This window comes from Colossoma macropomum, unplaced genomic scaffold (genome assembly GCF_904425465.1).
Source record: "Colossoma macropomum unplaced genomic scaffold, Colossoma_macropomum, whole genome shotgun sequence".
NCBI lineage: Eukaryota > Metazoa > Chordata > Actinopteri > Characiformes > Serrasalmidae > Colossoma > Colossoma macropomum.
The window spans coordinates 29,398,632-29,425,023 of NW_023494795.1; the positions used below are offsets into that span (position 1 = coordinate 29,398,632).

General features: G+C 39.4%; 1 protein-coding gene across 1 annotated transcript; it reads right to left on the reverse strand.

Moving 5' to 3' along the window:
- Positions 1 to 906: 906 nt before the first annotated feature.
- On the reverse strand, positions 907 to 23,142 carry scara3 (scavenger receptor class A, member 3). Its single transcript, XM_036582132.1, has 7 exons — positions 22,744 to 23,142; positions 12,166 to 12,201; positions 11,109 to 11,153; positions 9,383 to 9,502; positions 6,905 to 6,985; positions 4,962 to 6,005; positions 907 to 4,688 (listed from the first exon to the last, which is right to left on the reverse strand). Exons 1-7 carry the CDS (start codon positions 22,748 to 22,750, stop codon positions 4,255 to 4,257), a joined length of 1,767 nt encoding a protein of 588 aa, XP_036438025.1. The 5' UTR covers positions 22,751 to 23,142; the 3' UTR covers positions 907 to 4,254.
- Between the last annotated feature and the right edge of the window lie 3,250 nt (positions 23,143 to 26,392).

The window sequence follows — 26,392 nt, forward strand, 5'->3', positions numbered from 1 at the left end:
TGTACCGTGTGCCTTAAGCCACACATACTTTAATTTACATTAAGAACAGAAAGGACCAAAGGACTTTTCTTATAAAGCTATGAAGCGGTTTTAGATCCCAATTAGTTTCATTTACTTTATCAACAGAAAGATATTCTGCTTTCACTGAACTTTTACTCAATACTGTGCTTATGCTTCTTTGGTTATGTGACACCAAAATATGTGAGATTTGTCACTTTCTGAGCACTGAGCAGATCTCTGTGGGCTGAAAAAAGGCTTGCTTTTGCCATCTTGAGCAAAATGGAAAAAAAGCAGCCTGCTAACTGAAAATTCTCCCGTTTTCTTTCTGTAAAGGTCAGTAATTCACATAGATTGGTAATTCATGTGTCATATTGATTAGAAGTTGAAAAAACATTAGAATATGTTTATTCCTGTAACATTGAATTCATCATGTACATATTGTTGTTAGCAGCTCTGTAGGCTCTCTATTGGTGTCACGCAGCCTTCCAGCTCTGACTCACACTCAAACTCCATTTCCCAGAATCCTTTTAGAGATAACGTGATTCATAAACATCCTCAATCCTTCTATCACTGTTCACAATCACCAGAGTACTGATACGGCGCACCTGTCTTCTATGTCATATGACCTGTTTAGTTTAGTTCAAAAACCCAGGCTTTAGCTTAGCCTAGTTGTGAGGTATTGCTTTTCTTTATAGAGCTACTGAGCATTTCCTCTGTGTTATTGTTTGCCATTTCATGTATTGGACTCTGATTCTGGATTTAGTGACTTTGCCTTTTTGCCTTTGCCCTTTTTGGTTTTGGTTGCCTCGGTTATGTTTGTGCTCTTTTTTCTTTTTGCCCTATTGGACTTGACCCACACATATTCGCCGACTACGATTTGTCAACCCTTTTTCAATTTAAGCCTCATTTTTTTTTTTACCATGAGCATCTGACTGGGTCTGTCACGTTGCAATTGGAAATGTTCATGACTTGTAATAAGCACAGAAATCTGCCTTTATTGTCACATTTGACATCTATGTCCAATTGCTATTTTATTTAAATGTAAACTCTTATATAATGTTTAAAATTTTGGATGTTAAGCAAGTATTTACAGGTGGTGAAGAGGCTAAGACTAAACTGGCTGGCTAGCTTGGGCACCATAGCACAAGCTAGCTCTACCATGGTCATATTTTGATGGTCAGATAAAAGTTAAAGCCCATCTTTCGACATCTTTCTTTTTGTCAGTGAAATGAGCAATTTCACATCACAGACTTCCAGAGCAACTTCCATAGCTTTTGCTACAATGACCTCTGAAAGGGCAGGGCTTCGTAGTAGCTTCACAGTTTACAGTATATCACTTTACTTTGTGAAGCTGATGTACCTAAACTGATTAGCAGAATAGCAGAATGTAATCACATATTGTTGACCCCTTAATTGGCCAGACTTCTATAACTTATATAAGAATAGCTCAGCCAATTTGCATTGAAGTCCCTGTAGCTACTGAATAATAAGCTTTGGCTTTTAAGGGATTAAATTGTCCCTATATTACTAAATTGCATTGAACACAATCATGTGTGTATTTCATGTATTCTCTAGAATACATTAAGTCATAGTATAATTGATGATAAATGAGAAGTTAGTGTCAAAAAAACAGAAAGAGCAGGCTTGTTATATTTTATTGGTGATTTATAACAAGGTTTTTAAAAGGATGGAAAAGTATAAACTGCCTACAAACCAAACGTAATGTCTCCTGCTTGCTCTCTTAACTTTAAATGTGTTTCCTCCATTCACAAATGTGTTTACATAGGTACCCAAGCTGGGCCTGTTAGGACCTTGAAAAGGATGACGAAGAGTGAAAAAATGTGCTCTTATTGAATGGAAGAGTGTCCATGACTCAAGTGTGAGTGAGCACTACTGTTTTTAAAATACATTGCTTACACATCTACTCTAATGACTGATAGAGATTGACTGTTTTTCTGTATGGTGATGATGGAAATACTTGAAGCTGCGTGCAGTCCAAAGACTCATAAGATTAAACTTTGCAATTATAGAAAGCCCTTACTTGTTCTCACCGGAAACTGGATGCAGTTAAGTCTGTGTCTAGTGATAAATGTAGGCCATTTAGAAGTGGTTTGTGTCATTTATCAGTTCAAATTTGACATGATAATGCAGGTTTGGGTTATGGCGATGCCAAAAAACTCCAATACATAAAAGGAAGACTGAAAGATGATCACATAGAGTGGTGTAATACGCTACATTTTAGGTTTTATCTTTATCCAGAAATGTGTTTTAGATGAGAGTTATGAGTTGGCTAGCCGCAAAAAGACAGGCAATTTCAATTCCAATTCGGTTCAACACACTGAGTTTCTTGGTTCAGTATCACTGTGTACTTTAATATGCACAGAGGTCACCCATGTGTCAATGCTCAGTCCATTGTTTTTTTTGGTTTGTGTGTTTGTTTTTTTTATGGTGCTGGAAATGGTTTCCTGGAATTGTGGTATTTCTTTCGACATGGTGTAACTTTCCTTGTTTAGCTACAGTTCTTTTAACAAAATATTTACATATCTGCGCAAGACAATAAGAGAACAATACTGGAGTTTTTTTCAAATAAATGCTGTAAAAAGGATCAATGGTTTAGCACACTGTCAAATCAGGCATATGAACACAACAACATGTATATTAACAATATCATACCAATGTTGTATTATTCATTGACATATAGCCAATGATTGGCAGGGTAGGTACATGTCGGCTTGCTATATTCACAGCATACAGCTACAGATCTCACATGTGCTTTTCTTTCTGTGGTTCTATACTGTACACTTTTGTCAAGAATAGCTCTATTGCTGGAAGTATTTCGGAGTAATAAAATTTCTTTTTCAGAGTACCTGCTCTGGATAGACTGTGGAGCATATATAAAACAGATCTAGTTGTAAATTAAATGGCTTTATACAAAAAAATAAAGATAGAAACATTAAAGTGCCTTCAAATTGGTTGTAATGATATGTGAGGTGATTCTTTATGGAAAACAAATGACAAATTGGCTGTCATTCTGATACAACACATGGCACCTGTCGTTTGGCATTCTTAAGACTCCTAATCATAATTAATTGTCAAACAGATTAAAACTACACTATGTAAGATTTGGGGATTTGGAGACCTCTCTGGTGAAAATGTGTGATTGCACGCAACGTATTGAAGAACATTTGATAACGCCGGCTGTGCTTTGGACTAGAGGTCTACGCGGGACTGTTTTTATCCGCTCCCCGATTTCATCCCACTCCCGCAGAAAATCGGAATGATTTGTCCTGCTCCTGCAGCAACTCTTTAGAATGACTTTATTTATTTTTAACTGTTTTACTGTTGTCATTTTGTATTGTTATATATATATGATTTAGTGATCATTCTACTTTATTTAGAATATTCATTAATTTGCGGGATTTGTCTTCATGCTGCTTCGGCCCACTCCCGCCTACAGTGGGCTGGTTTCCCACCTGCTCCTTCATGCAACACTGAAAATTTGTCCCGCACCACAAGATATCCATGGGAGTGCAGACCACTACTTTGAACCCGTTGTCCTTTGTGCCTCCCTTCTTTGCGAGTGTTATATTCATAACATTCATGAATATTCATAGAAAACTTTGTGAAGGACATACCTTCCAAGAACGTAACTGAAGTGTACGAGTGAACATCTGCTGGACCTTATTTTTGAGCTGTGCATGTGACGTTAATACATAAAGGTGTGTGACGTGATCCGAAAAACTCCTGCCAAGTCTGATCCTACACATCTATTATTTCAGGCTTTACAGGGCAACTTGCAGCAGTGCACACACAGCATGTTTTAGTTTGTTTTTCTCCTTACTCAGTGCTGCTACTTCTTTTAATTTGAACAAAACAATCTCACATAGTGCAGCTTTAAGCAAACACTAAGACAATGTGCCATGGCAGTTTCTGCACAGTCAACCACCATTGTTGCAAAGTCACTCTCATTACTACAAAGTGCAAGATGTTGGGTATATGTGCTCAATTTAAAGCCTGAGGAATATACAATGAAGATAAAGTGGGGTACCTGTCTACCAAGAGGGTATGTGTTTCATGCATAGCACTGTGAGATGAAGTTCCTTGATTGACAATGTTCATTTTTAAGGCACATAGTTCAAAGTTGACTTCTGCTGTCCACATTCAGTGACATTGTTCTGCTTTCAACAGGGCAGTTCACGAGACATCAGCTGCATGAAACTTTTACAATTTTGAACAGAGAGGTATAAAGTTTTTTCATGCCCAAGTGTAGTTCCCTGTAGGTCCAGGAGGTCCACGTGGGCCAGGTGGACCAACAGGACCAGGTTTTCCTCTAGGTCCAGGAATCCCATGTACACCAGGAAGCCCTGCCTGTCCTTGAATTCCTGTTGGTCCTTTAGGTCCTGGTAATCCATCCTTCCCTGCAACTCCCATGTCACCCTTCTGTCCCTTTTCACCACGAGGTCCCGGCTGTCCTAAAGACCCTTTGGCTCCTTTCGGTCCTGTGGTTCCTCTGGCCCCGGAAGGTCCAGGTTCCCCTTGGGCTCCTTTGGGTCCTATTAAACCCTTTGGCCCGACAGGCCCAAGGATACCTGGACGACCCTTGTCTCCCTTTATTCCTGTAAGCCCAGCAGGCCCGATTGGTCCTGAATCACCTTTGTTTCCCTTTGGACCTGGTGGACCAGGAGCACCTGCAAGGTAAAAAGAGTACAGAATGCAGGTAAACTGAGGTTTAGATGACAACATTATATGATGTAGACCAGTGTTTTCCAACTCCAGTCCTAGGGACAAACTGCATACATGTGTTCCCTGCCCCAGTACCCAACTCTTTGACCATTTATCAAGCCATTCATGAGATGGATCATGTGTATTAGGGCAGGAAATGCTTAAAACCTTGCAGGGTAAAGGGTCCCCAAGACTGGAGATAAGAATCCCTGATGGAGACCTCTGAAAGAAATGGTTACCTTTCAATATGGTGAAATTCTGGATCTGCTGTGTATGCTTAGTATCCACCAGCTTCATCTCCTCCATTACCATAGAGAGATTCCTCACGTCAACGTCAAGACGCACACTCAGCAGCATGTACTGTGTTCTCAGAGAATCAGCAAGGTTTAGCAGAAGTAAAACAGTTTTGTTCAAATTCTGCAAGTCCTCTGTGTGGCTGCCCAGCTTGGACTGGCAAGAGGAGCTCTCCATGTTGATGTATTTGTACATGCTCTGAACGTGGGCAACTGTTGCATTAATGCTGGAGGCAATGGTGTCAATCTCCATTTCAATGGAGTTCATCCTTGCGTCCAGTGTCACAAACCTTTCCCCAGTCCTGTTTTCATAGTACTTGGCATGGTACTGGTGATCATGCATGTTCTCCTCATGCTCATCAATAAAGGCGGACACGTTGTCTAGCTGCATCTGCAAGTTAATAACTTGCAGGGTGAGGTCATGCACCATATCTGAGCTCATGCTGAGTCGCTGATAAGTGGCTGAGATGCCGTTCTGGATGGTCCGCATTGTTTGCGTAGTGGCACTGGAGCTGGACTTGAGCGTGCTTAGTGCTCGGCTGTAGTTCTGCCAGTCAACTGTCATTTTCTGCAGCACTAAAGTCTCTTCTTCTGCCTTCCTCTGAAGAGCATCTATCCACATAGCACTTAGTGCCACAGTAGTGTTGACTTGCTGCATTGTAGCTTTCAAATCATATTGATCTTGGACCAGAGTCTTCATGCCCAGATCAGTCTCGTTGATGACAGCCTGCCAGCCGCTTACCTGATCAAGGTACTGCTCGAGAGACTGGTTTATTTGTTTCATGGTGGTCCCATAGGTCTGAAAGTCTCTCATCATCCTGTTATTGGACTGTGTCAGAGTCTTCTGAGATTGAGAGCTCTGGTCCAGTAGCTGCTGTTGACCCTGAACCATCTTTTGGATGTCCTCAAATTCCTTCTTGAGCCTGGCGATTTCTTCACGGAAGTGAGCGACATTGTAGCACTCTGTGCAGTTGTTCACAGCGCTGAGATCTGCACAAAAATGTACAAGGTTCTGAGAAGATATGCCAAACAAACTGGAAACATTTTAAATTTTACTGCCAGTAAGAAGTTCTATAAAAATACAATTGAGTATTCAGACAGTAGCTAGACTTCCATCCATCTATTTTTATGCATATGGGAGACTGAGGTTGGGCTGTAGCACTTTTTGTGCTACAAAAGGAACAGTAGGTGGAGCATAAAAGACTTCACTGAAGTACATTTGTAAAGGATATTTTTTTTCTTAACTTCAAAGGAAATAAAGACCCCACATTACAACCCTCCTGGTCTCCCCTACTTTGACATATTGAATAAAAAGACTGCAATAAATACTGTGAATGCAAACAAAAAGTCATATTACTGATTAAGTGTTTATGTTTCTGTGTCCGGTAATAGCTATGAAACATGACAATGGGCAGGTCCCAGTTTCCTAATTCAGAAATGAAAACATACCTTATCATACCCATATCTTATCCCAAAAAAAAACACAACAGCAGTATTAGATGCTAAACAGACATAAGGTGTCCATCACAGATCTTGAGGAATTATATTTTCCAGTTTGTTTTGTTTGCAGCCTCACATAGTTTTATTAGGATGTTTCAGTTATTTGTTTGAATGTAATTCGACAGCTGGATGGAAACCTGGCTAGCCAAAATGTTGCTGCTTCTCAGACGATTCTTAAGGTAACAGACAATTTTTCCGAGCTGTAACTCTCTGAAGAGATCACCCACCATGGGAGGAAAGTTAAGGGATTAGAAAAATAATTATTTTTGCTCAGCATAACTATTTGAAACAGGTGCAGTGCTTCAGCAAGGAGATTTTGTCTTGCAGCCTGATGTTCTCTGTGATGTTATCTGTTTCACTGTTTTCATGTTACAATACAAAAATCTTACCTTGTATGCTCTCCTGGACTTTGGCAATCTTTTTATGATACAGCAATTCATCTTCAGATAAGTTGTCAACCTTCCTAAAAACTGGGAACAAAATATAAATCTGATCAATCTTTTTTTCAGTGGATACAGCAAAAATGTTAAAAAGTTGCAGGCTAAGCTTTGACACTAAGTGATGAAAAAACAAAGACAAATTGTATTGGGTTACACCACCAGCAAGATAATTTGCTCTCATAACAAAAATATTTGAAGTAGAATGTTAAATACAGCTGTGGGATCTCAAGAGACTTCAGAGTTTCCTAAGAGAACAATGGTGTCCTGGCATTCATTTCACAGCTTTGCTTAAAAGGCCCAAAGCAAACCATGGGCTATTGGGATTAATAAAGTCCAATATAAACCTCTGCTAAAGTTCATTTGCAATCCAACTACATTTATAGAAGTAACCTGTTTTATTTCCATAAGGTGTTGAAAGTAAATTTCCTACAACTGTGATTCATAATGAGACTACAGCAAATGTTTTTTTACTGCCTATGAGAACTTAATGTAGTTGCCACAATGCAAGGTTTGTTGATCAAGATTCTTGCTCTTTGATAGTTTTTGTGAAATATTGTGCTTTATTTGAATGCAGTCTGAAAGGATCTTGTTTTACAACCATTTGGGGAACTGGGGAAATATAAAGCAGATGTGAGTGGCATGATGTGGTGTCACATGACCTTCTTTTTCATTTAGCAATGACAGCGAATCATATCTCTGGAATTTCACAAGCTTTTGCAGTGCTTTTTCTTCTTTTTGGTTTGCTAGACCTTCGTGTAGCTGTGCTGTAAGTTGATATAATATGGGTCCAGTAAAAACCTGTGCCAGAGTGCAGTCCACCAAGCAAGCTGGGAGTTTGTTTTGACTTTGGCTGGAGCCCCTGTGCTCTTACCTGTAAATCTCTAAGCATGGATTTATTGTGCAATAATCCAGTGATTATGTGTAAATCCATGTAGCATCTGTAGAGAAACATCTGTAGACACTACAGTGGCTGATAGGAAAGACAGAGCCCCTCTCATGCTCACTTGCAATTATGTGACACTCCTGCCTCTCAGCTTAAGAAACCTGAAATTGAGTGGGTTAGACAGGCATTCCAGTCTAAAACTAGAGTTTAATATGTTATTTGTCATGTTATGCAGTGTTCAGTATTCTGTATGTCAGCATTGTATCCCTCACCCTCATCGGCTTATTTGTTCATCAGTGTTTTCTCACTGCAATACCAAACGTTGCTAAATTCATAAAGAAAACAGTGATTCTATCGGTATTCAGCATGAAATGGACACCAGAGACCCTTTTAAGCCAGACAAAAGGAGCCAAACTAAGGAAAAGTATCTAGCTGGCCGGGTACCTTGCTAATTTTAGCTTTTAGCTTGTCGTCTTGCTCATCAGACAATTTATGTCTGTTGTCCAAGTGATCTGTTCTCTCAGTGCAATGATGATTTGAAGATAGTTACTGCAGTTATACAAGTGCAATAAGATATTTGGCTTCCGAACTGTAATGTTAGTAATCTGCTTTCTGTCTTCATCAGCTAACTAACTAACTAAACATATAAAAATAAAAACAGCCCTAAAATCCACCCCAAAGCAGTTGTATTTTTTCAGAGGTTCCTCCTACATTCTAATAAGGGGGGCTTCCTAGTCTTTAAACCAGAAAATCTAACTCTAGAGACTACTGCGGCACTGCTGTAAGATGTGAGTTAGCATGTTACACAGACGGTAGCAATGGTTATAGTTTTCACTTTGGCCATTGTGTCTCTTTAAAGTTGAGCTGGGTGGATTGCCAAGTGATGTGAAAGTTTAAGCTGTAGCTGTGCTGATCTTTTCAATAGCTGGCCTGCTTTGGGGTCTTATCAGGAAAGCATTAACTTTATAAGTGTACTGTTTCCCAGAAGTCATTGTAGATGGTGTTAGCTGATTGCACAAAGACTCCATAAGGTATGATTAACGTTCAAATGGAGAATGGCCAATTTTCTTTCACTCCAGCTCCTGTTTTAAAGGCCCTTATTCCAGCACAGTCTGCTCAAACAGACCCGATTCAACTCAACAATTAACCATTTACAAAATTCTTGTTTCTAAATAGTCCTTCCTCCATCTGGCAAAGAGGAAAACTCTTCAAAACAAACCTGCAGTGAACGGCTTTGGCAGTAAATTAGTTTGGATTAGGAAAGAAATGTTTGAAAGGTATTACTAAAGAATGTATAATGCTATCTTGAACATCGGGAGCAGGAAGCTGTTTTTTATTCCATCCTTGAAGCTGAAAAAGTTTTGGATTAGTCTATGTGGAAGAGCAAACTCACAGCCAAACTGAAGAAAGTAATCTAAATAGCCAGTGGCCTTGCTAACTTTAGCTTTTAGCTTGTTGTCCTCCTCATCATATGAGTAATTTTTGCTGTTTAGAAACATGTTTTCTCCTTTGTAAACTCCATTATTTATATTTGGAAAGCTCACCCAGGGAAGCCAAGACAGCCACAGCGATGATGATGAAGGCAAAAAAGCCATAGAGAACCCTGACAGCCAGCTGGAGAGAATGAGTCTGCTGGCACTTCACACAGCCTCCTCGTGTCCTTCCTGTGGACACAAAGCTCACTCTCAGTATATGGTGCCCTATGCCAGTGGTTCACAATCCTGGTCTTGCACATTCCAATGTTTTCCTGACTCTAACACATCCATTTGAGCTCAGGAAGGGCTTGTTAGTGACTTGGTTAGTTGGATCAAGTGTGTTAACCCCGTTTAAAATCCCAGGCTTATTACTAAGGCTTATTATTTAATAACTACAGGGATTTCAATGCAAACTAGTTGGGCTATTCTTAGGTTATAGACAATGTACGAAAAACTCCCTGATATTCAGGGGGTCCCATGTTGGCTGGCTACTCCAGTGTTGGCTGGCTGCTAACTCATTTGCTAAAGCTAGTTTCAATGGCAACAAAAGCTTCAATGGCATCTCCTCTTTAGCCTCCAGTTTGGGAAAGGAGTAACAATTTGCTCTTTTCACCAAACTCTGGGGAAACTGGGCAAGTCTTCAGATTTACAAGTATGCTGTGGCATATTGTAAAGTTTTTCAGAGGTATCCAGGGTAGTTAGTTACAGTTGCTAGGCTACGATAAACCTACTGAGTGAATGAATTTGCTACAATGCCATCCTGAGGCAGGTCAGTGCTGCAGCTCTAGTTAGGTAAGAATATTAAAGACAACAACAAACAATGAGCTTTCCCTGAATTTGTATTTGAGTGTCTGTTTTGCTCTAACAGACAGCATTACATCAAAATAAGTTTATTTTCAGGGACTTCCCAGGATTTTGATTTTGAGACATTCAGGGGGTCCAAGAGATTATTTAGAGGGTCCTGGACCCCTCCCCCATGTGTAATTGTCAATGAAGACCATTTGAAAATCAAACAGAAGCTGCTGGAGTTCTCAAAACAATGGATTGACCACCCCAGAGTTTAGACCTCAACATCACTGAATGTATTCGGGATTATTTGGATCGTGAGAAGTAGAAGTGCAACCAACTTGTGAGACTGAACTTTAGAGGTGTGAAAAAATACCCCTGCAGATTTCTTTAAAAAACTGAAAGCAAGTCTCCTAAGAATGGAAACTGTAATAAAAGCTATGTTATGTGATGTAAAAAAATAAATATCTTGCACTTTGTGGCTGATTTACCTGGAAATTATATAAATGAAATGTGGTCTCTGACTTTTGCACAGTACTGTACAAACTTTTCAAGATGTATCGAGTGCAGCTTTTGAGAATTACTTAGCGCAGTACAGCAATATTCAAAACAGATGTAGGATGAGTGCACATAAACAACTCTGTAACTGCAAATATATGTTGACTCATGCACACAGTGCATTCCCTCAGGAACAAACACAAATGACCTAAGGGAGGCTGTCTGAGGAAACCAAAACCAAACCAAACCCTGTTTTCGGTTTATCATCAGATTTATCCCTTCATCCTTCGTCATTGATGCCACATCTTCTTCTTGATTCTCACATTTTAATTACAATTTTAGTTTAACTTGGTAAGTAAAAGGTTTGTTTTGGTTTCTACGTTCACACAGTGTTCCTGCAGTTATATCACTCTCATACTGTTATCTGTGGGAGAGTTTACAAAGTGAATCATTTCTAATAGTTTGGATTCAGAAACAGTGGTGATCTCATCGAGTAGTGAGCTTCTCTAACCTCTAAAGGGAGGCATCTCTTCCTCCTCGCCGGTCAGGTCCTCCTCTGCAAACAGAGATCGCACATGAAGACGAATTAATCATGACTATAAATTTCATAGATGGACAACAGCGCAATTAAATGACCTTATACTGCAAAGTCCCTGATGTCAGATTAACAGCTGAAGTGTTCGTATAAATCCAGCTGGACATAAATGAACAGTCTAAGAGTGAAATCAACACTGATGTTACTGTGATTATTTGCTGTTATTGATGTTGCAAATAATGGGACCTGTCCATGCTCCATCCACACATGTGTCCACACTTATTAGTGCATTTCATAGATCAATAACCATTGTGTCCATGGTTGTTATGGCTAGATTGAAAGGGGCTGGTGCTGTAAGGGGGTTTAGATGGTTTCATTGGTGTTCCTTGTGATTGCCAGGGGATTGCTGGGTGGTTGCTCAGGTATTTCAGAAGGTTAAAAGGGTGTTGCTTGTTGGCTTCTGAGATATTCTGGGTTGTTGTTATGTTGTTACTATGGTATTGCAGGTGGTTGACAGGGGATTTCTAAGCAGTTGTGTAGCAAGTGTGTTGCTTGTTGGGTTCTATGGAATTTGTAGTGGTTGTGAGGTTGTTGCAAGGCGCATGCTATGGTATCTTAGACTGTTGCAAGGGTAGTGCTAAGTGATTCAGCTGTTATTACAGGTAGTTGCTAGAGTGTTGCTTTTTGGTTGCTATGGTATTGCCGGGTGGTAATTCATAATGCACTCCAAATGTAGGTATTATGACAAAACATAAGAGTGCTGTAGTTTCTCATTAGACTGAATATGATTTTTGTCAATGTTCTGCAAAGCTTGCCTAACCAATCAACAGTTGCTACATATGCATGTGTGCAGAGCAGATCAATAGCCATTGTGATGCTGTAAATGCTTACCCATTTAATTTCTCCAAAAGACTGAAAGCACTGGATTATCAGGGGACCATAACATTGGCTTTAATCTTTTAAAACAGGGCAATGTATGTGGATATATTTCAGCATTTCTAAAAGAAAAACGTAAGAGAAATGTGGATTGTACCTTTGAAGAGCTGATTCTCGTAGCCACCATAGCTCTCTGCAAGAGAGAAATAGAGAAGAGCTGAATTATGTGTTCACAAATTATGGTCAATTGTATGAAAAATAAACCCATCTAGGGGAGCAACATGCACACTCTATCACTGAGCTCGTAAATCACAAAGTCCAGGATGAAATGTGGTAATCCCCCTTTGCCAGTTATACCCTTCGTGACACAAACCATTTGACTTGGGCTCGTTTGCAAACATGAGGTCATAGTTGGCACATAACTGATGCAAATACAATTACATGAAATCAGAGAGGGGAATGTGTTTTTCAGAGTTTGATCAGTTCCTCGGGATAATATATCACTTACAGTTTCTTTTTTTCAGGAGAGGGTAAACATGCATGGGAATAGCATGCACTAGCTGTTGGATGAAAGATTCCATGGCAAACAGAAATGGCACAGCATAAGTCTTGTTATACAAACACATTGTAAGTTAGAACAGTGTCAACCTCTGGATTCTGCTGCTCCGAGTGAGTTGGGCCAGGGGACGCTTAGCAGATGCCAAAGGGGGGCCTTGTGGGGCTTGTTTGAGTTAAACAGCTCATGATAGTCTCATTAGATAAAGAAATATAGTGCTGCCACCAGGGCAAATTGAACCTTAAAGCGAGTTTATTAGTTTTGTTGAGATAAATAAATTCGACTGAGACTTGTTTCCAGACTGTTTGCATATTACATAAAGGAAAGATATGGATTGTTTGTTAATATATATGATAAAATTTGTTATGTGTGTTGCATCATGTGTAGTGCCCTGTTTTAGAGTTTAATCGTGGTATTACTTGGCACTGATTCAGCCTTTACCAGTCACCTACAGACAGGTGACAAAAAAAATAAAACTTGAATAAATAAGTTGATGTCGATGCAGAGCTTCATTAGACTGTGTCAGAAAGAACAGTCCATCCACAACTATATATTATAGTAGTTGCAGTGCTTAAACCTCTCATTACAAAGACAAAGGCACATTTGAGAGTTCAGTGGTGCTGGTTTACAGAGATGTGTAAAGACATCACGTCTTTGAGAGTTCAGTAGTGCTGGTTTACAGAGATGTGTAAAGACGTGATATGGTCAGATGAGTCATTCTTCACCATGTTCTCCAAAAGTGGGAAAGTGTGGTGTACACCTGCTATGCTGCGGGGGGCATTTTGTTGGTACGGTTTGGGTTCACTTGGGTTCACCTTAGAGAGAAGGTCACTGAAAATAAGTACAAAGTTATTCTGACTGATCATCTTTATCCTACACCGTTCTGTGCAGGTACATTTTTTGTTCATTAAAGTATAAACAATGTAAATGTTCCCTCAAAGGTACAACAGTGGTTTTAAGGTCCAATTGTGAACCTTAAATAGGTTTTTCTCAGGTGAAAAGTGTATATTTGTACCTTTTTGTAACATGATGTCTTAGGCCTGTTTCACAGATACTGTAAATTATGCTATGAAAATCATTGAAAATGAAACCAAACTTTAAAAATACAAATTCCACAATTCGTGGCCATTATCAAACAAAAAGCTAGTTATTTGTCAGTATGTCTACCAGGCTTGAAACAATTACATAATCACAAATCAAATAGCTGCCAAGGGAAAACAAACAAACCATGCTCTTTTGCGAATTATATTTCTATTGAGCAAAGTGACTAAATTGACTATTTATCCATTTAGCTATGCAAGCTGTAGAAGTCACGCTGCCATGTTGCACACTGGGGTAATATGCGTGAGACAGGCCTAAAACAGCGCTCTTCACCACCATCAGTCGAGGGAACTTCTTTTGGAAGAGACTTGTACATTGTATGCCAAGGCGCAATGAAGCTGTTCTGGCAGCTCATTTGTTGATTTTTAAATATGCTTTATGAATGAATTTGACATGCCCAAAGCCCAGTTCAGTAATCATAATCTGAATAGTGATGAATAACAACATCCATGAATGGAATACTCTAGCATTTTTAAACCTTTGCTTCTGCACCTGCCCAATCGCTTCTCTTTCAAATGTTTTCTGAGTCAATGTGTTTTTCATTCCAGTACATGGAAACACACTGAAATTGCTGTCTGTGGTAATCGACCATACAATACAGATGCAACAGATAGAGATTAGAGAGAATAATACAATAGTATTCCTTTAAATCTACTGGCCCTATTTCACCTTCCACTGAATTAAATTCAGCTGATAGGGCTGTAATTTTCCAGCCCTGGTGTTTGTGTGCTGAGAAGCAGAGAGATGATGTGCAGTAAAGCTGTTTAGGCCTTGTCCTTCAGCAGTGAGGCATATTAGAGCCAAAGTTCTGGAGCTGCAGGAAGAAAGCAAAAGGGACTTGCTGGAATGCCTGGAGCCTGCACTTTTTTCCAGACAGGCATGGCTACGCAGGTGCCTCAGAGCCCAACCTGGGTTGGGCATGGAACTGCTGTTAGCACTGCTGGTATCCCTGAGGAAAAGATGGCCTGGACGGCCGCCATCCCCTCCAAAAACAAGCCCCAGACGCGTACTTTCAAAACCTACGACGGCTGGATTAACAGAACAGCCTTCAAAAGTATCAAAACTACTAAAAGTGGCAGGATGTTTAGTTTGATGTAGGAGACGTCCAGTGAACTCAGGAAATGGAAAGTTTTTCGAAAAAGTTTGCTGAAGTTGGAGAACATGAGGTGTGTTTGCAGAGGAGAACAGTGAGTCAGTGGGAAACTGAATACGTGAACCGTTTGGTACTCTGATGTAAGACTTAAAGATGTTTGTGGAGCTGAAACTCATCTTTATGGATTATGTAACATAACACCCTGAATGATACTCCATGGCAGACAGTTGTAATCTGATGAGGTAAACAGTTTACTCCTGAAATAAACAGCCACCAGTGATGATTAGAGATTAGATTAGAGCTACTTCGCTCAAGGTTCAGGGTTTGTATTGTGTTGGAAAAGTGCTAGCCCAAGAAATACAACATTTGACCTCTGTTGACCTAAAAACTAGGTTCTACTGGCCAATAGAGAGACAGCTGTAAACCCAGGACTTAATAGGAAGTTTCATACCCTTTAACCCTTGGAAGTTGTGAATTATATTTAAATACACACTACACTCTTAACAAAAGGCTTCTACATAGGACCAAACAGGTTCTGTGACTTGTAACAATACTCAAACTCTTTTTTGAAACCATAAAAGATTTTTAATCACAGAGAACAGCCTTTGAAAAAATGCAAAGCTCAAATTATGTATTCAAATGTTCCATCGCTTTTATTAAAGCACCTTTAAAGTTTCAGCGAACACAGTTCTAAAATATTAAGAATGTTTGTATAATAATAAAATTCAGTGTTATATTAATGGCCTGCCACACTGCTGATGTGGTAATAAACCCAACAGCTGGAGAGAAATAAATGAAATGGGCTCAAAATAAGGTGGTGTACAACTCTGCTGTGAAGGTAACATTCTTATTCAGTGTACTGTTGGATCCAGAAATACCCTAGCAACCACATGGGATACTATAGTACTATGACAACTATTTGGAACACCATAGCAACCACTTTGCAACACCTTAGTAACACTAATGATCCCATAGCACCCACCACAGATATCATACCATGGCAACCACCTAGCAACACCCTAGCAACCACCAGACATAACATAGCAACCATTTAGCAACACTATGGCAACTACCAGAGATACCATAGCAACCACATGGGGTACTATAGTACTATAACAATGATTTGGAACACCACAGCAACCACTTTGCAAGACCTTAGTAACCACTAATGATCTCATAGCACCCACCACAGATATCATACCATAGCATCCACTTAGCAACACCCTAGCAACCTCTAGAGATACCATAGCAACCACTTTGCAACACTCCAGCAACCACTTTGCAACACTCCAGCAACCACAAGTTAACAACCTAGCAACACCAGGAAATTGCTTAAGCTGTGAAATCAATCCACATTTTCTTCAGGAAATACACTTTGCTGTTCACTTTACTGCTGGATGTGCATCCAAACTGAATGAAGAAATGAACAAATAGACAGATGAACAAATGAACGAACAGATGGATAGATGGACAAACAAACATTTAAAGGAGTAGATGGACAACAGCCGGACAGATGTGCTAGCTTTATTTGTTTGCTAGGTCAGCTATGGCACATTGTTAGATTTGTCAGAGTGCACACAATTTTGTTAAAGCTGTGCAGACTGGACAAACCATATCAGCATTGTGACAGCTGAGGGCTCTGCTTTAAAACAGGTGCCACCCAAAATTAGGACGGCCCAGTTTACTTCGAAAGTTTTTGGACATACTTCGTACATGTATATTATTTGGCCACAAGTGGAAGATTCGCCAATTTAGAAAGAAAATGTGAATTTAGGTTCCATTCAGCTTTAAAGAACCACTTTGTTTTAACATTTTTAAGCTAATATAATTATACAAGTACATACTTATTCACAGGGCGGCACGGTGGCGCAGTGGGTAGCGCTGTCGCCTCACAGCAAGAAGGGCCTGGGCTCGATTCCCGGCCGGGCGACCAGGGTCATTTCTGTGTGGAGTTTGCCTGTTCTCCCTGTGTCTGTGTGGGTTTCCTCCGGGTACTCCGGTTTCCTCCCACAAAAACATGCAGTCAGGCCAATTGGACGTGCTAAATTGCCCCTAGGTGTGATTGTGTATGTCTGTCTGTCTGCCCTGCGATGGACTGGCGACCTGTCCAGGGTGTATCCTGCCTTCCGCCCAATGACAGCTGGGATAGGCTCCAGCACCCTCCCGCGACCCAGAAGGATAAGCGGTTTAGAGGATGGATGGATGGATATTTATTCACAGTGAATTATGCAATGAATTACATATACATTAAAATAATGTTCTATATCAATAGTCTGCAATGTTTTTGTTTTGTTTTCAGCCAATGACGAAACATACCAAGAATATAAAAGACATTTTTTCAAAACAAGACTACGCAACAATTTTTCAAATCAAAACAAAATATCTCCTCTTCTGCTTATGAACACAAATGTGGCTTCTGACAGCAAATCTTCCAAAACCTTAGCAGTTCCATTCTCAGGTGGAGGAAAGCAGTAAAGGTCATTTGTCTTCTTGACCAGATGTTTTCTAGTGCACAGCCAATTTTCCAAGAAAACAAGTGCTGCCCAGACACCACAGTAAGAACATTACTGAGAGGTGTGAGTTTGTTATGTGCTAGAATCAGCCCTGCTCAGAACAGTGCATAACTACATCCATATGAGACATTATATTATGCAGACATGTCATTAAATTCTTTCTTTAATTTTAGCGCATGCAGAGAAATACTGGGCACTTTACCAGCTGTCTAATTGCCTTCATTGTTTATCATGAAAGGGGTGTTTTTGGTCAATGTTTTTGCAACTATGGACCTACATACATTCTTAATTGACTTGACTTTGCCAGATCTACTGTTATAACTGGCTTCCTACCAGTTTCTGAATGAGCAATATTAAAATTTCCTTTTCTTATTCCAGGTCATAACTTCCGAATGAGCTATGCAGGCCCACAACAACCAGCTGTAATCTGGCACAATCTGCTGCATCAACTCTGTGCATGTTCTCACCATTAAATCCAGAGCTGTTGGGAAGCGTTCCTGACCTTGGTGTCCATATTCACAGCTTTTGAACACTCTTATTTTCAATAAATAACAGTGTATATGTATAATATTTTGATAGAAAGCTAATATTTGAATACAGTACAACCCTTGAGTCCAAAGGCAGTCACAAGCTGTTATTTTGAACTCTGCATAACACAGCACAGGAACGTAAAACCAGTCAGAACCTGAGATCTACAAACTTTGCGGTGTGTCAGAAGTTTATGGTCTGACCTCTGGATCTAGCTGAAGATTTCCAGAGATTCCTCCTAATATGTCCAAATCTGGGTATGGACAGCTAATGAAGGTGCTCATTTTATAGCCTATGCAGAGAATAAGAGAAGAATTCTAAATATATTGAGTCTGTGTCTCATGTTATTTTATTTTAACATCATATTCCAAGCTCTCTTTATCTCATAAATTAAAACGCCCTATTTTGTTAACTTGCCTTTAAGAATGATATATTTAAATGTAGTCTTTTAAGATTGACTGTCTTGTATGAGGCCTTGTTCAGAAAACATTTCATTTAGACTGAAATGTTTGGGACAAATTGTTAACATCTTCAGAGAGAGATATGTGGATCCTTTTGTGGGCTGCAATGACCTTTTTGCTTTCTGACAGCAAGAAGAGCCCAATGTTTAGTCATTTTCTCCACATCTTCCACTTCAATAACTCTGCTACAGACTGTCTGCAGGAACAACTTCAACAAAAATGGGTGGAGCTAAACAGCTGTAGGCTGAATGAACAGTCAAATGTAAATCAACATAATGATCAATTCAAAAAGGGCTGTTTCTGCAGCTCAGTTTCCATATGTGGATCACATTTAAAAGACTGTGTGTTTTGAAAGTTTTTATATTATTTACATTGTAGGTCAAACTCTTTTATTGCATACAAGCAAGGAAAATTTGGTTTTCATAACTGCCCTTTAAATTACATTATATTGTGACCAGTTGAGTGTGGTAGCCACTACATTTTAACACAAATTCCAGAAGCACGCAACGAGGCCTCAGTGAAACAAAGACAAGTGCCTCCCTCCGTCCTGGCTGACAAGCATCTCTTCCAGATGTACTTTAAAAGAAAAATGTGGTGCTGTTCAAAGCAATGACAAGCGGAGAACCTACTGATGCAGATTCATCTAGATTGGCTCACAGAAAGGAATGAATGAATAAAATGTGTGTGTTGTGGTCTGGGGTTGCAATAAAAACTCAAGCTTTATTACAAAGTATTACCATGTCCTGTCTTTCCTCTAACACAGGTTTCTTTAACACGCATTTTATGGTAAAGGAATAGCTCAATGTACACAAATGTACACAATTTTCCAGTTACTCCAGATGTAGTCGATCAGTCAAAATATGTATTATGTCCAAAGTTTGCTTCTTTATTTTTTAATTGGAGCTACAAGGCTAACATCGCTAACAAACACTAGAAGTCAATAGTCACCCAATTCTTCTGTAAATACATTCCTAAAACTTATCTCAACCCACTTAAACTGCTTCCAAGTCTTCATTAGGGTTGCGCAGACTTGTAAATGTGGTTTAGGACTCAGTATAGATAGACAGATAGATGGATACTTTATTGATCCCAAAGGAAATTTAGCAGCCAGTAGCGTCACACAATGCAGGACAGTTATAGTAATAAGGGTGAAACAATATAAAAGGAAGAATAAATATAAAAAATCCTATCTACAGGCATATATAAAATTAGAAATATACAAAAATCAGGAATAAGATCTATAACCTGAGATGAAAAAGGCAGTGTAATAATGAATGTACAAGGAGGTGCTGGTAACACATATTATGACAATACTGAATAAATATGTGCATATATTGGTACTGAAATAAAGTGTCTAGGTGTGGAGTGTCCAAATGTGCAAGATGCGCTATAGGGGGTACAGAAAGTGCAATATGTACAGTAAGTATGATTAACTGAGAACTATAAAAATGATCAAAACTTCACCGCGTAACTTCATGCTGCAGGCAGCCACTTTAAACAACAGGTGTGCCGCCTCCAATTCTGACTTCCCCACAGAATCTGACTCCCCTTCATGTATGTGTATATATGAGCCCTTCATTAAGTACACCTACCTTGTATTCACACTTTTTGTCCATTTTATCAGCTCCACTTACCATACAGAAGCACTTTGTAGTTCTACAGTTAATACAATTCATCAATGGTCAGGACCCCCACAGGACCCCCACAGAGCAGGTATTATTAGGGTGGTGGATCATTCTCAGCACTGCCGTGACACTGAGGTGGTGGTGGTGTGTTAGTGTGTGTTATTCTGGTACGAGTGGATCAGACACAGCAGTGCTGCTGGAGTTTTTAAACACTGTGTCCACTCACTGTCCACTCTATTAGACACTCCTACCTTGTTGGTCCACCTTGAAGATGTAAAGTCCTACAGTGACACTAAGGTGTTTAAAGCTCCAGCAGCAAAGCTGTGTCTGATCCACTCACACTAGCACAACACACACTAACACTCCACCACCACCTCAGTGTCACTGCAGTGCTAAAAATGATCCACCACCCAAATAATGCCTGCTCTGTGAGGGTCCTGTGGGGGTTCTGACCCATTGTAGAACAGGGTGAAAGGGGGCTAATAAAGTATGCAGAGAAACAGATGGACTACAGTCTGTAATTGTAGAACTACAAAGTGCTCCTATATGATAAGTGAAGCTGATAAAATGGACAAAGACTTTTTTTTGCTGAATACAAAGAACAAAGTACTTTATTTGTGTGGAAATAATTAGATGAGGTAAAACCAATTCCACTGCAAGCTTCATATGACTGCACTGACCAATCACACACTGTTTAGCACAACGTTTGATTTTGTGGAGTACTGTTTGGCAAATGCACAAGGATGTCTTGTTTACTTGCTACCTAACTAAATTCTGGAATAACTTCTTAAAATGGGCTATCATCAGTGTTTCCTGGTTTAGAGACTGTCACATACATCAGACAGCATGTGTACTTCTGTGAGTGCTGAAACTTACTAAAATAAAACAGAAAAACTCTCCTGCTGAGTGAATCTTACACTTCAAGCCGCAGCATCTGTTGCCCCCAGCCCTTACTGGCAAACTACTAACGAAGGAGACTGTCCGGAACATAATTTTTCACTATGGTAATGACAACCAGTCGGCTACTTTTTCGAATGACTTGTCAGCTGGTAACTTGTTGTGCAACCCACTGGTTAACTGTAAGCCATAGTGTTTCCTTAAAAACACTGACAAGTTTGCATGACGTTAATGAGGAGACGGATGTGCTTTGAGTGGGTTGAAAGAAGTTTTGGGGATATATTTACAGAAAAGATTTGGGTGACTATTGACCTCGAGTGTTTGTTAGCACTGTTAGCCTCAAAGTTGTGGGGATATATTTTGGTGATATTGACTTTGATTGTTTTTTATTGTTAGCCTTGTAGCCCCAGTGCTAAACAAAAGAGGCACATTTTGGCCACTAAATTTGGTCCTGGCTGATCAACTACATCTTGGATGAGTGGAAAATTGTTTGTATGTTTCAAAAGGAAATCTATACAGCGATGAAAACTGGACACAGACTGCATTCCTGTCTTTGTGGGGGGTTTTCATTTAACACAACTCTTACCTTAACATCAACAACTACACAATGTTATCATTTCTCTTGTAAACTTTCTAAAAAAACATTCAAAAGCAGCCCCAAAAACAGCAAATATTCATATTCTCATCACCTTAGGAACATCTGGTCCCCACAAACAGCTGCATAGACACACATTTCCCTCTGATTCACACAGCCCATACAGAATGTTCCTATTTCTATTTCAAGTCAGTCTTGACAAATGCAAACAAATCTGACGCAATCTCTCAGAGACAGTCACACATTGCGACTCTCAGCACGTCTGTACTTCATGGACTAACCGCGGTCTGCACAGCACGCATCTGAAGCCACAGTACCACACCTGCTGCCCAGTCTGTGGAACATGCATGAGGAATGTGTTAGAGAGAGTGGACCCTTCCCCTGACCCTGAGAAATGGCACCTCCTCCCCACACACTTCCCCCATAAATACTTAAGCACCTCACCAATGCTTCATCCATACGTTGCCTCTCCCTTCAAAGGGAATCCTTCAGCTAGTTTAGTTTGTAATAAAACTTCACATGGTGTTGACAGAAACCAAAGTCAGTGAGTAAGATCCCTTTAAAATCCCACATAGAATGAAAATGTACATGTTTATCTTCATGACCAATGCGCAAGCATGTGTGCAATATATGTCAATATATGTGATGTCTTACCAGCAAAATTCCAAATAAAGAAAAAATGTATATACATATATTTCATCACATCCAAGTATACATGAAATATCTTGGCACAGACTTGCAAATATCCCATTTGGACAAAGCCTATATGTACACATATTTCCTTATATCCAAAATATATGTACAATATATGTATTATACATCAAATGTGATGTCTTGGCACTAAAGTGCCAAACAAAGAACAATATACATATTCATCCTCATATATGTGCAATATATGCCAATATATGTAATGTCTAAGCATAGAAGAAGCAAATTTCCCACATGTATATATATATATATATATATATATATGTGTGTATATATATATATATATATATATATGTGTGTATATATATATACATGTATATATGTAATGTGTGTGTGTGTGTGTGTGTGTGTGTGTGTGTGTGTGTGTGTGTGTGATGTCTGAGCACTGAAATTCCAAAGTTAAAGCAAATGTATGTCTGCTGAGAATGGTGAAATTTAATATAAGCCCTCTCAAAGTCAAGGAAAGTGTGTCTTATATCCAAAATCAACACATCCTAATTTTCCCCACACTGATGAGTGGTGTGCTCTTTAAAGCAAGCTGTCTGTAAGTTTCTCTGTATGTTAGGGGACTTTTAAATGTCCTGAGCAATACACGTGTCTTCCTTGTGGCACAAAAAGGATGTGTTAATCAAAATAAGTATCAATAAAGAGAACTTACCTTTCATATTGACTGTGTAAAGATGCTTCAGCAGGGCTAGGAAAGTTCAGGTTGTCTTATGGATACAATCACTCTTCACAGGTCCTCTGCCGTCTATCTGTGTATACAACTGCAGAAGTGTCCTCGGTCAGAATCCAGCTTTAAATTTCAGCATTCTTGCCCTTGTTTACATCAAGACTTGATGTAAAGGCTTGTCTACATCAAGAACAATGCAGGAAAATGCAGAAAAATGTTCTTTCCCTGATTTGAACCAGAAGAAAAGAACAAAAGCTGCACTCCGTTTTAGAGTCAGGGCGCCTGGAGCAGAACGTCTATCACATTCTGTTTCTCCTTTCAGATTAAAGAGAGGCGAGTAACCATGTGCAGTGTGGAGAGACACAACAGGGAGAGGGAGTATGTTTCTCTGTGGGAGAAGGCATGGACAAAAAGGGAGGGAGGGGAAAGAGAGAGAGAGTGAGAGAGAGAGAAAGAGAGAGAGCGCATGTTTCAGCCCCATGCCCTGGCCTAATTGCAAACAAATGTCTGGCCAGGGAAGGACAGGCACCTTTATCTTCCGTGGACTGGTCAGAGACAAATTTATGGAAATTCAGTTCACTTTGATCCATGGCGTTTGCCATCTGGCATTTTTGCTACATTCCACAAATCAGCGTCCAAAAACTAATGCATAATAGTAGGTTTGTGGACAGAGAGCATATTTAAAGGTATGGCAAAGCATGAACGATCAAAAATAAATAAAAAAAAGAAAACAAATAAGAAGAAATGAACCCTTTAAAGTATAAGGGTCCATACACATACTAGTACATTCGTTTGCTAGATCGGATCGTGCCTTCATCACATGGCTGTAGTATCAGATGAGAGTGTAGGAGGGGACAGAACTCTGAAAACTTGGGCTGGAGTTGTGGACTGCTTCTGCTTTAAAGGGGAATCCTACCATTTTTTCAAAATTACTGCATCTCAGAGATATCATTCAGAATGGTATGACATGAAATGGTGCATGTCTACAACACAAATATAGCCATTTTATTTACAATCCAAAACCACCAGTGAACCTACACGTGTCTTCTGAGATTTTACATGTACATGTTGTTGGTGGTAAAATAGAGGTAAATCTGAAACAAGTTTGCTTTTGTGGATTATTTTACTTTATAATGTCCTGCATGTACCTCTCTGCCATGAATAAATTAGCATTCTCTTAGCATTCTTACAAGCAGCTTCATGAGGAGCTTCTTGGGATGCTTCAACAGGCTGTCATAATTATTTTTCTTTAATTTTTTTATCAATTTTTTTTAGATCAGGTTGGATCAAAATCTTGTGACCGTTGATCAAGATGTCAGTCATTTCATCATGTCATAGTTTTATGTCTTATTAAGGTAGTTTAATCTTAAGTTGAAATGGTGAATGGGGTTGAATCAGGAGAGCAGATGAAGCTCTGTGGTTTGTGTGGAAGCTCTCCAGGCCATGACCGGGGCAGATTCCACTGAGGAAGAGCACATTTAGAGGAAGAGAAGGGAAGAGCTTGTTTGTTTTTTTTTTGTCTTCAGTAAGTTCACTTGGTCTTCACCTTGGAAACAGACCCCTCCTCTGCATTCCCTTCCTTGTAGGCCTGTGGGGCCAAAAATGAAGCAAAAGAGTAAACAAAAACAGGAAAGCATGTCCGACAAGACATGACACGGATGGAACGTGCGTTTAACAGTTTTGCACAAAATAGCTACGTTTGGAACCGATTCTTGCAGCCCGTGACTGAATGATAAACTCTGCAAGATGTTTTTCAAGTAATTTGGAATGAGTTCTGAAAGCGAAGCGTTCACTGATTTGATCCAGACTATTTTCTAAAGCACTAGGAATCCCATTCAGTGAAGAAATCACTTTGGGTTATGCTAAAAGGCAGCATGCATGGTGTGCGACTTTTGAAACACGCTGCAGTTGTGCTTCTTTGAGTTTAAACATATGGCTAAATATAGCATGACAGCAAAATTCACTGAATAGATTTAACCCCCTAAACTTTCCAGGCTTATTACATACAAATATTTACTATTCAGTTTCTGCAGGGACTTCACTTCAATGCAAACAAATGGAGCTATTCTTAGGTTATGGAGGTGTGTAATAAAACTTGTTGAGGGGTTAGTCGGGGTGTTTCTTGCTATAGGTGGTTGCTTAAGGACTCTGAACGACCAGGGTGCCCTGAATAAATACTTTTTAAAATGTATTCAATAAGTCTACAACACAAATATAGCCATTTTATTTACTATTGAAAACCACTAGTGAGTCTAAACGCGACTTCTGAGTTTTTATATGTAATGATGATGGTAAAATTATTTTAAGATAAAAATTTGTTTTCTTTTGGTTCTATTTTGCCTTACATATAACACTCTAGCTTGAATTACATTTTAAGAGATACACTTCAGGCTGAAACTTTGTCTGCAATGACTGTAAAACAATGTCTCAGACACCAGGCACCACATTCTTGACCATTTCATCTAACAGCTTTCTATGAGGGAGCTTTTAGGAGGTATTAAACTCTTCAGCCGTCTGGTTCCTATCACCACAACTGTGAACAATTCTGACTTGGCAAGTTCCTCTAGAATGGAGCATTTCACATCAAACCACTCTAAATGACTATGTCTACATCTTAACTATTTAATTATGCAGATATTTATGAGAAATCAGTGGAATTCCCTTTAAAGTCGAATGTTGCTTAGATCCTCCAAATGTTCAGAAATGGCCTGGGATTCAACCCAAGTTGGACTTGCTAAAAATAGGTTTCCTTCAGAAGGTAAATAATTATATTCTTTCAAAGGCTGCAGGCTGCAGTCTCATACTTTGAGATTTGTTGGTATTAGATTTAAAATGCCCTTCAGAGGAAAGGAAAGGGGGGTTATTAGAGAGGAACTATGGCAGGCATTAAGGGGAAGAGTGCTCTGGGTAAGATTTACTACAAATAGGAGGCTCACAGTTGGCCTCCATTATGTGGTCACTATTTATATCCCGGTGTTCGTGATCAGGCAGATGTTCGTGTCACACGTGTTCTTGATCAAACTGCCAGAGTGCAATGAACCTCTGCAATGATCAATAACGTGTTAACAGAGGAGAGAATGCTGAACCCTCATTAGAATAACATTGCATGCTGTCTCAAATTGGTTTCAGTAGCTCCTGCCTGATATCTATTAGCTATAAAAAGCAGATTTCACATAGAGTGTCATGGCAGATTGTTTGTCCTAATAGTTTAGAATTACATTTAAAATGGCCTGTATCATATTCATATTCATACCATTTTGACATATGGACAGTTTTGCAAACAGTTTCAAAGTAAGTTTTCGTCCTGTAATTCTTCTGTTAATGTGTCTCATAAAAAATTCACTTATCATTGAAATGAAGTTTTGCAATTCTAAACTTTTTTTCTCTCTCTCACTGCCTGCTTCAGTCCAATGCTGCTCCCACAATCACCCTAGCAGGAGTTAAGAGCTCTGTAATGCTGAGATAAACAACTGGCTTAACAATTGATTTATCAGTCTACTCAGGCTTTAGAAAAGCTCAGTTACTTGTCTGAGTACAGATACAGATACATTTTCTGTATTCTGAATACTTGTATTCTGTTACTTCCACACCTTGTCAGTCCTATATATTGTTTTTATTATAAGTATAAATTATA

Bases quoted from the DNA above. Each gene is read 5' to 3' on its own strand.
- scara3 (XM_036582132.1), bottom strand. The intron at 6,986-9,382 runs GTGAGCTTTCCA...TTTTGTTCCCAG, and splicing joins GGCTGTCTTGGCTTCCCTGG to TTTTTAGGAAGGTTGACAAC. The intron at 4,689-4,961 runs GTAACCATTTCT...TTTACCTTGCAG, and splicing joins GAATTTCACCATATTGAAAG to GTGCTCCTGGTCCACCAGGT.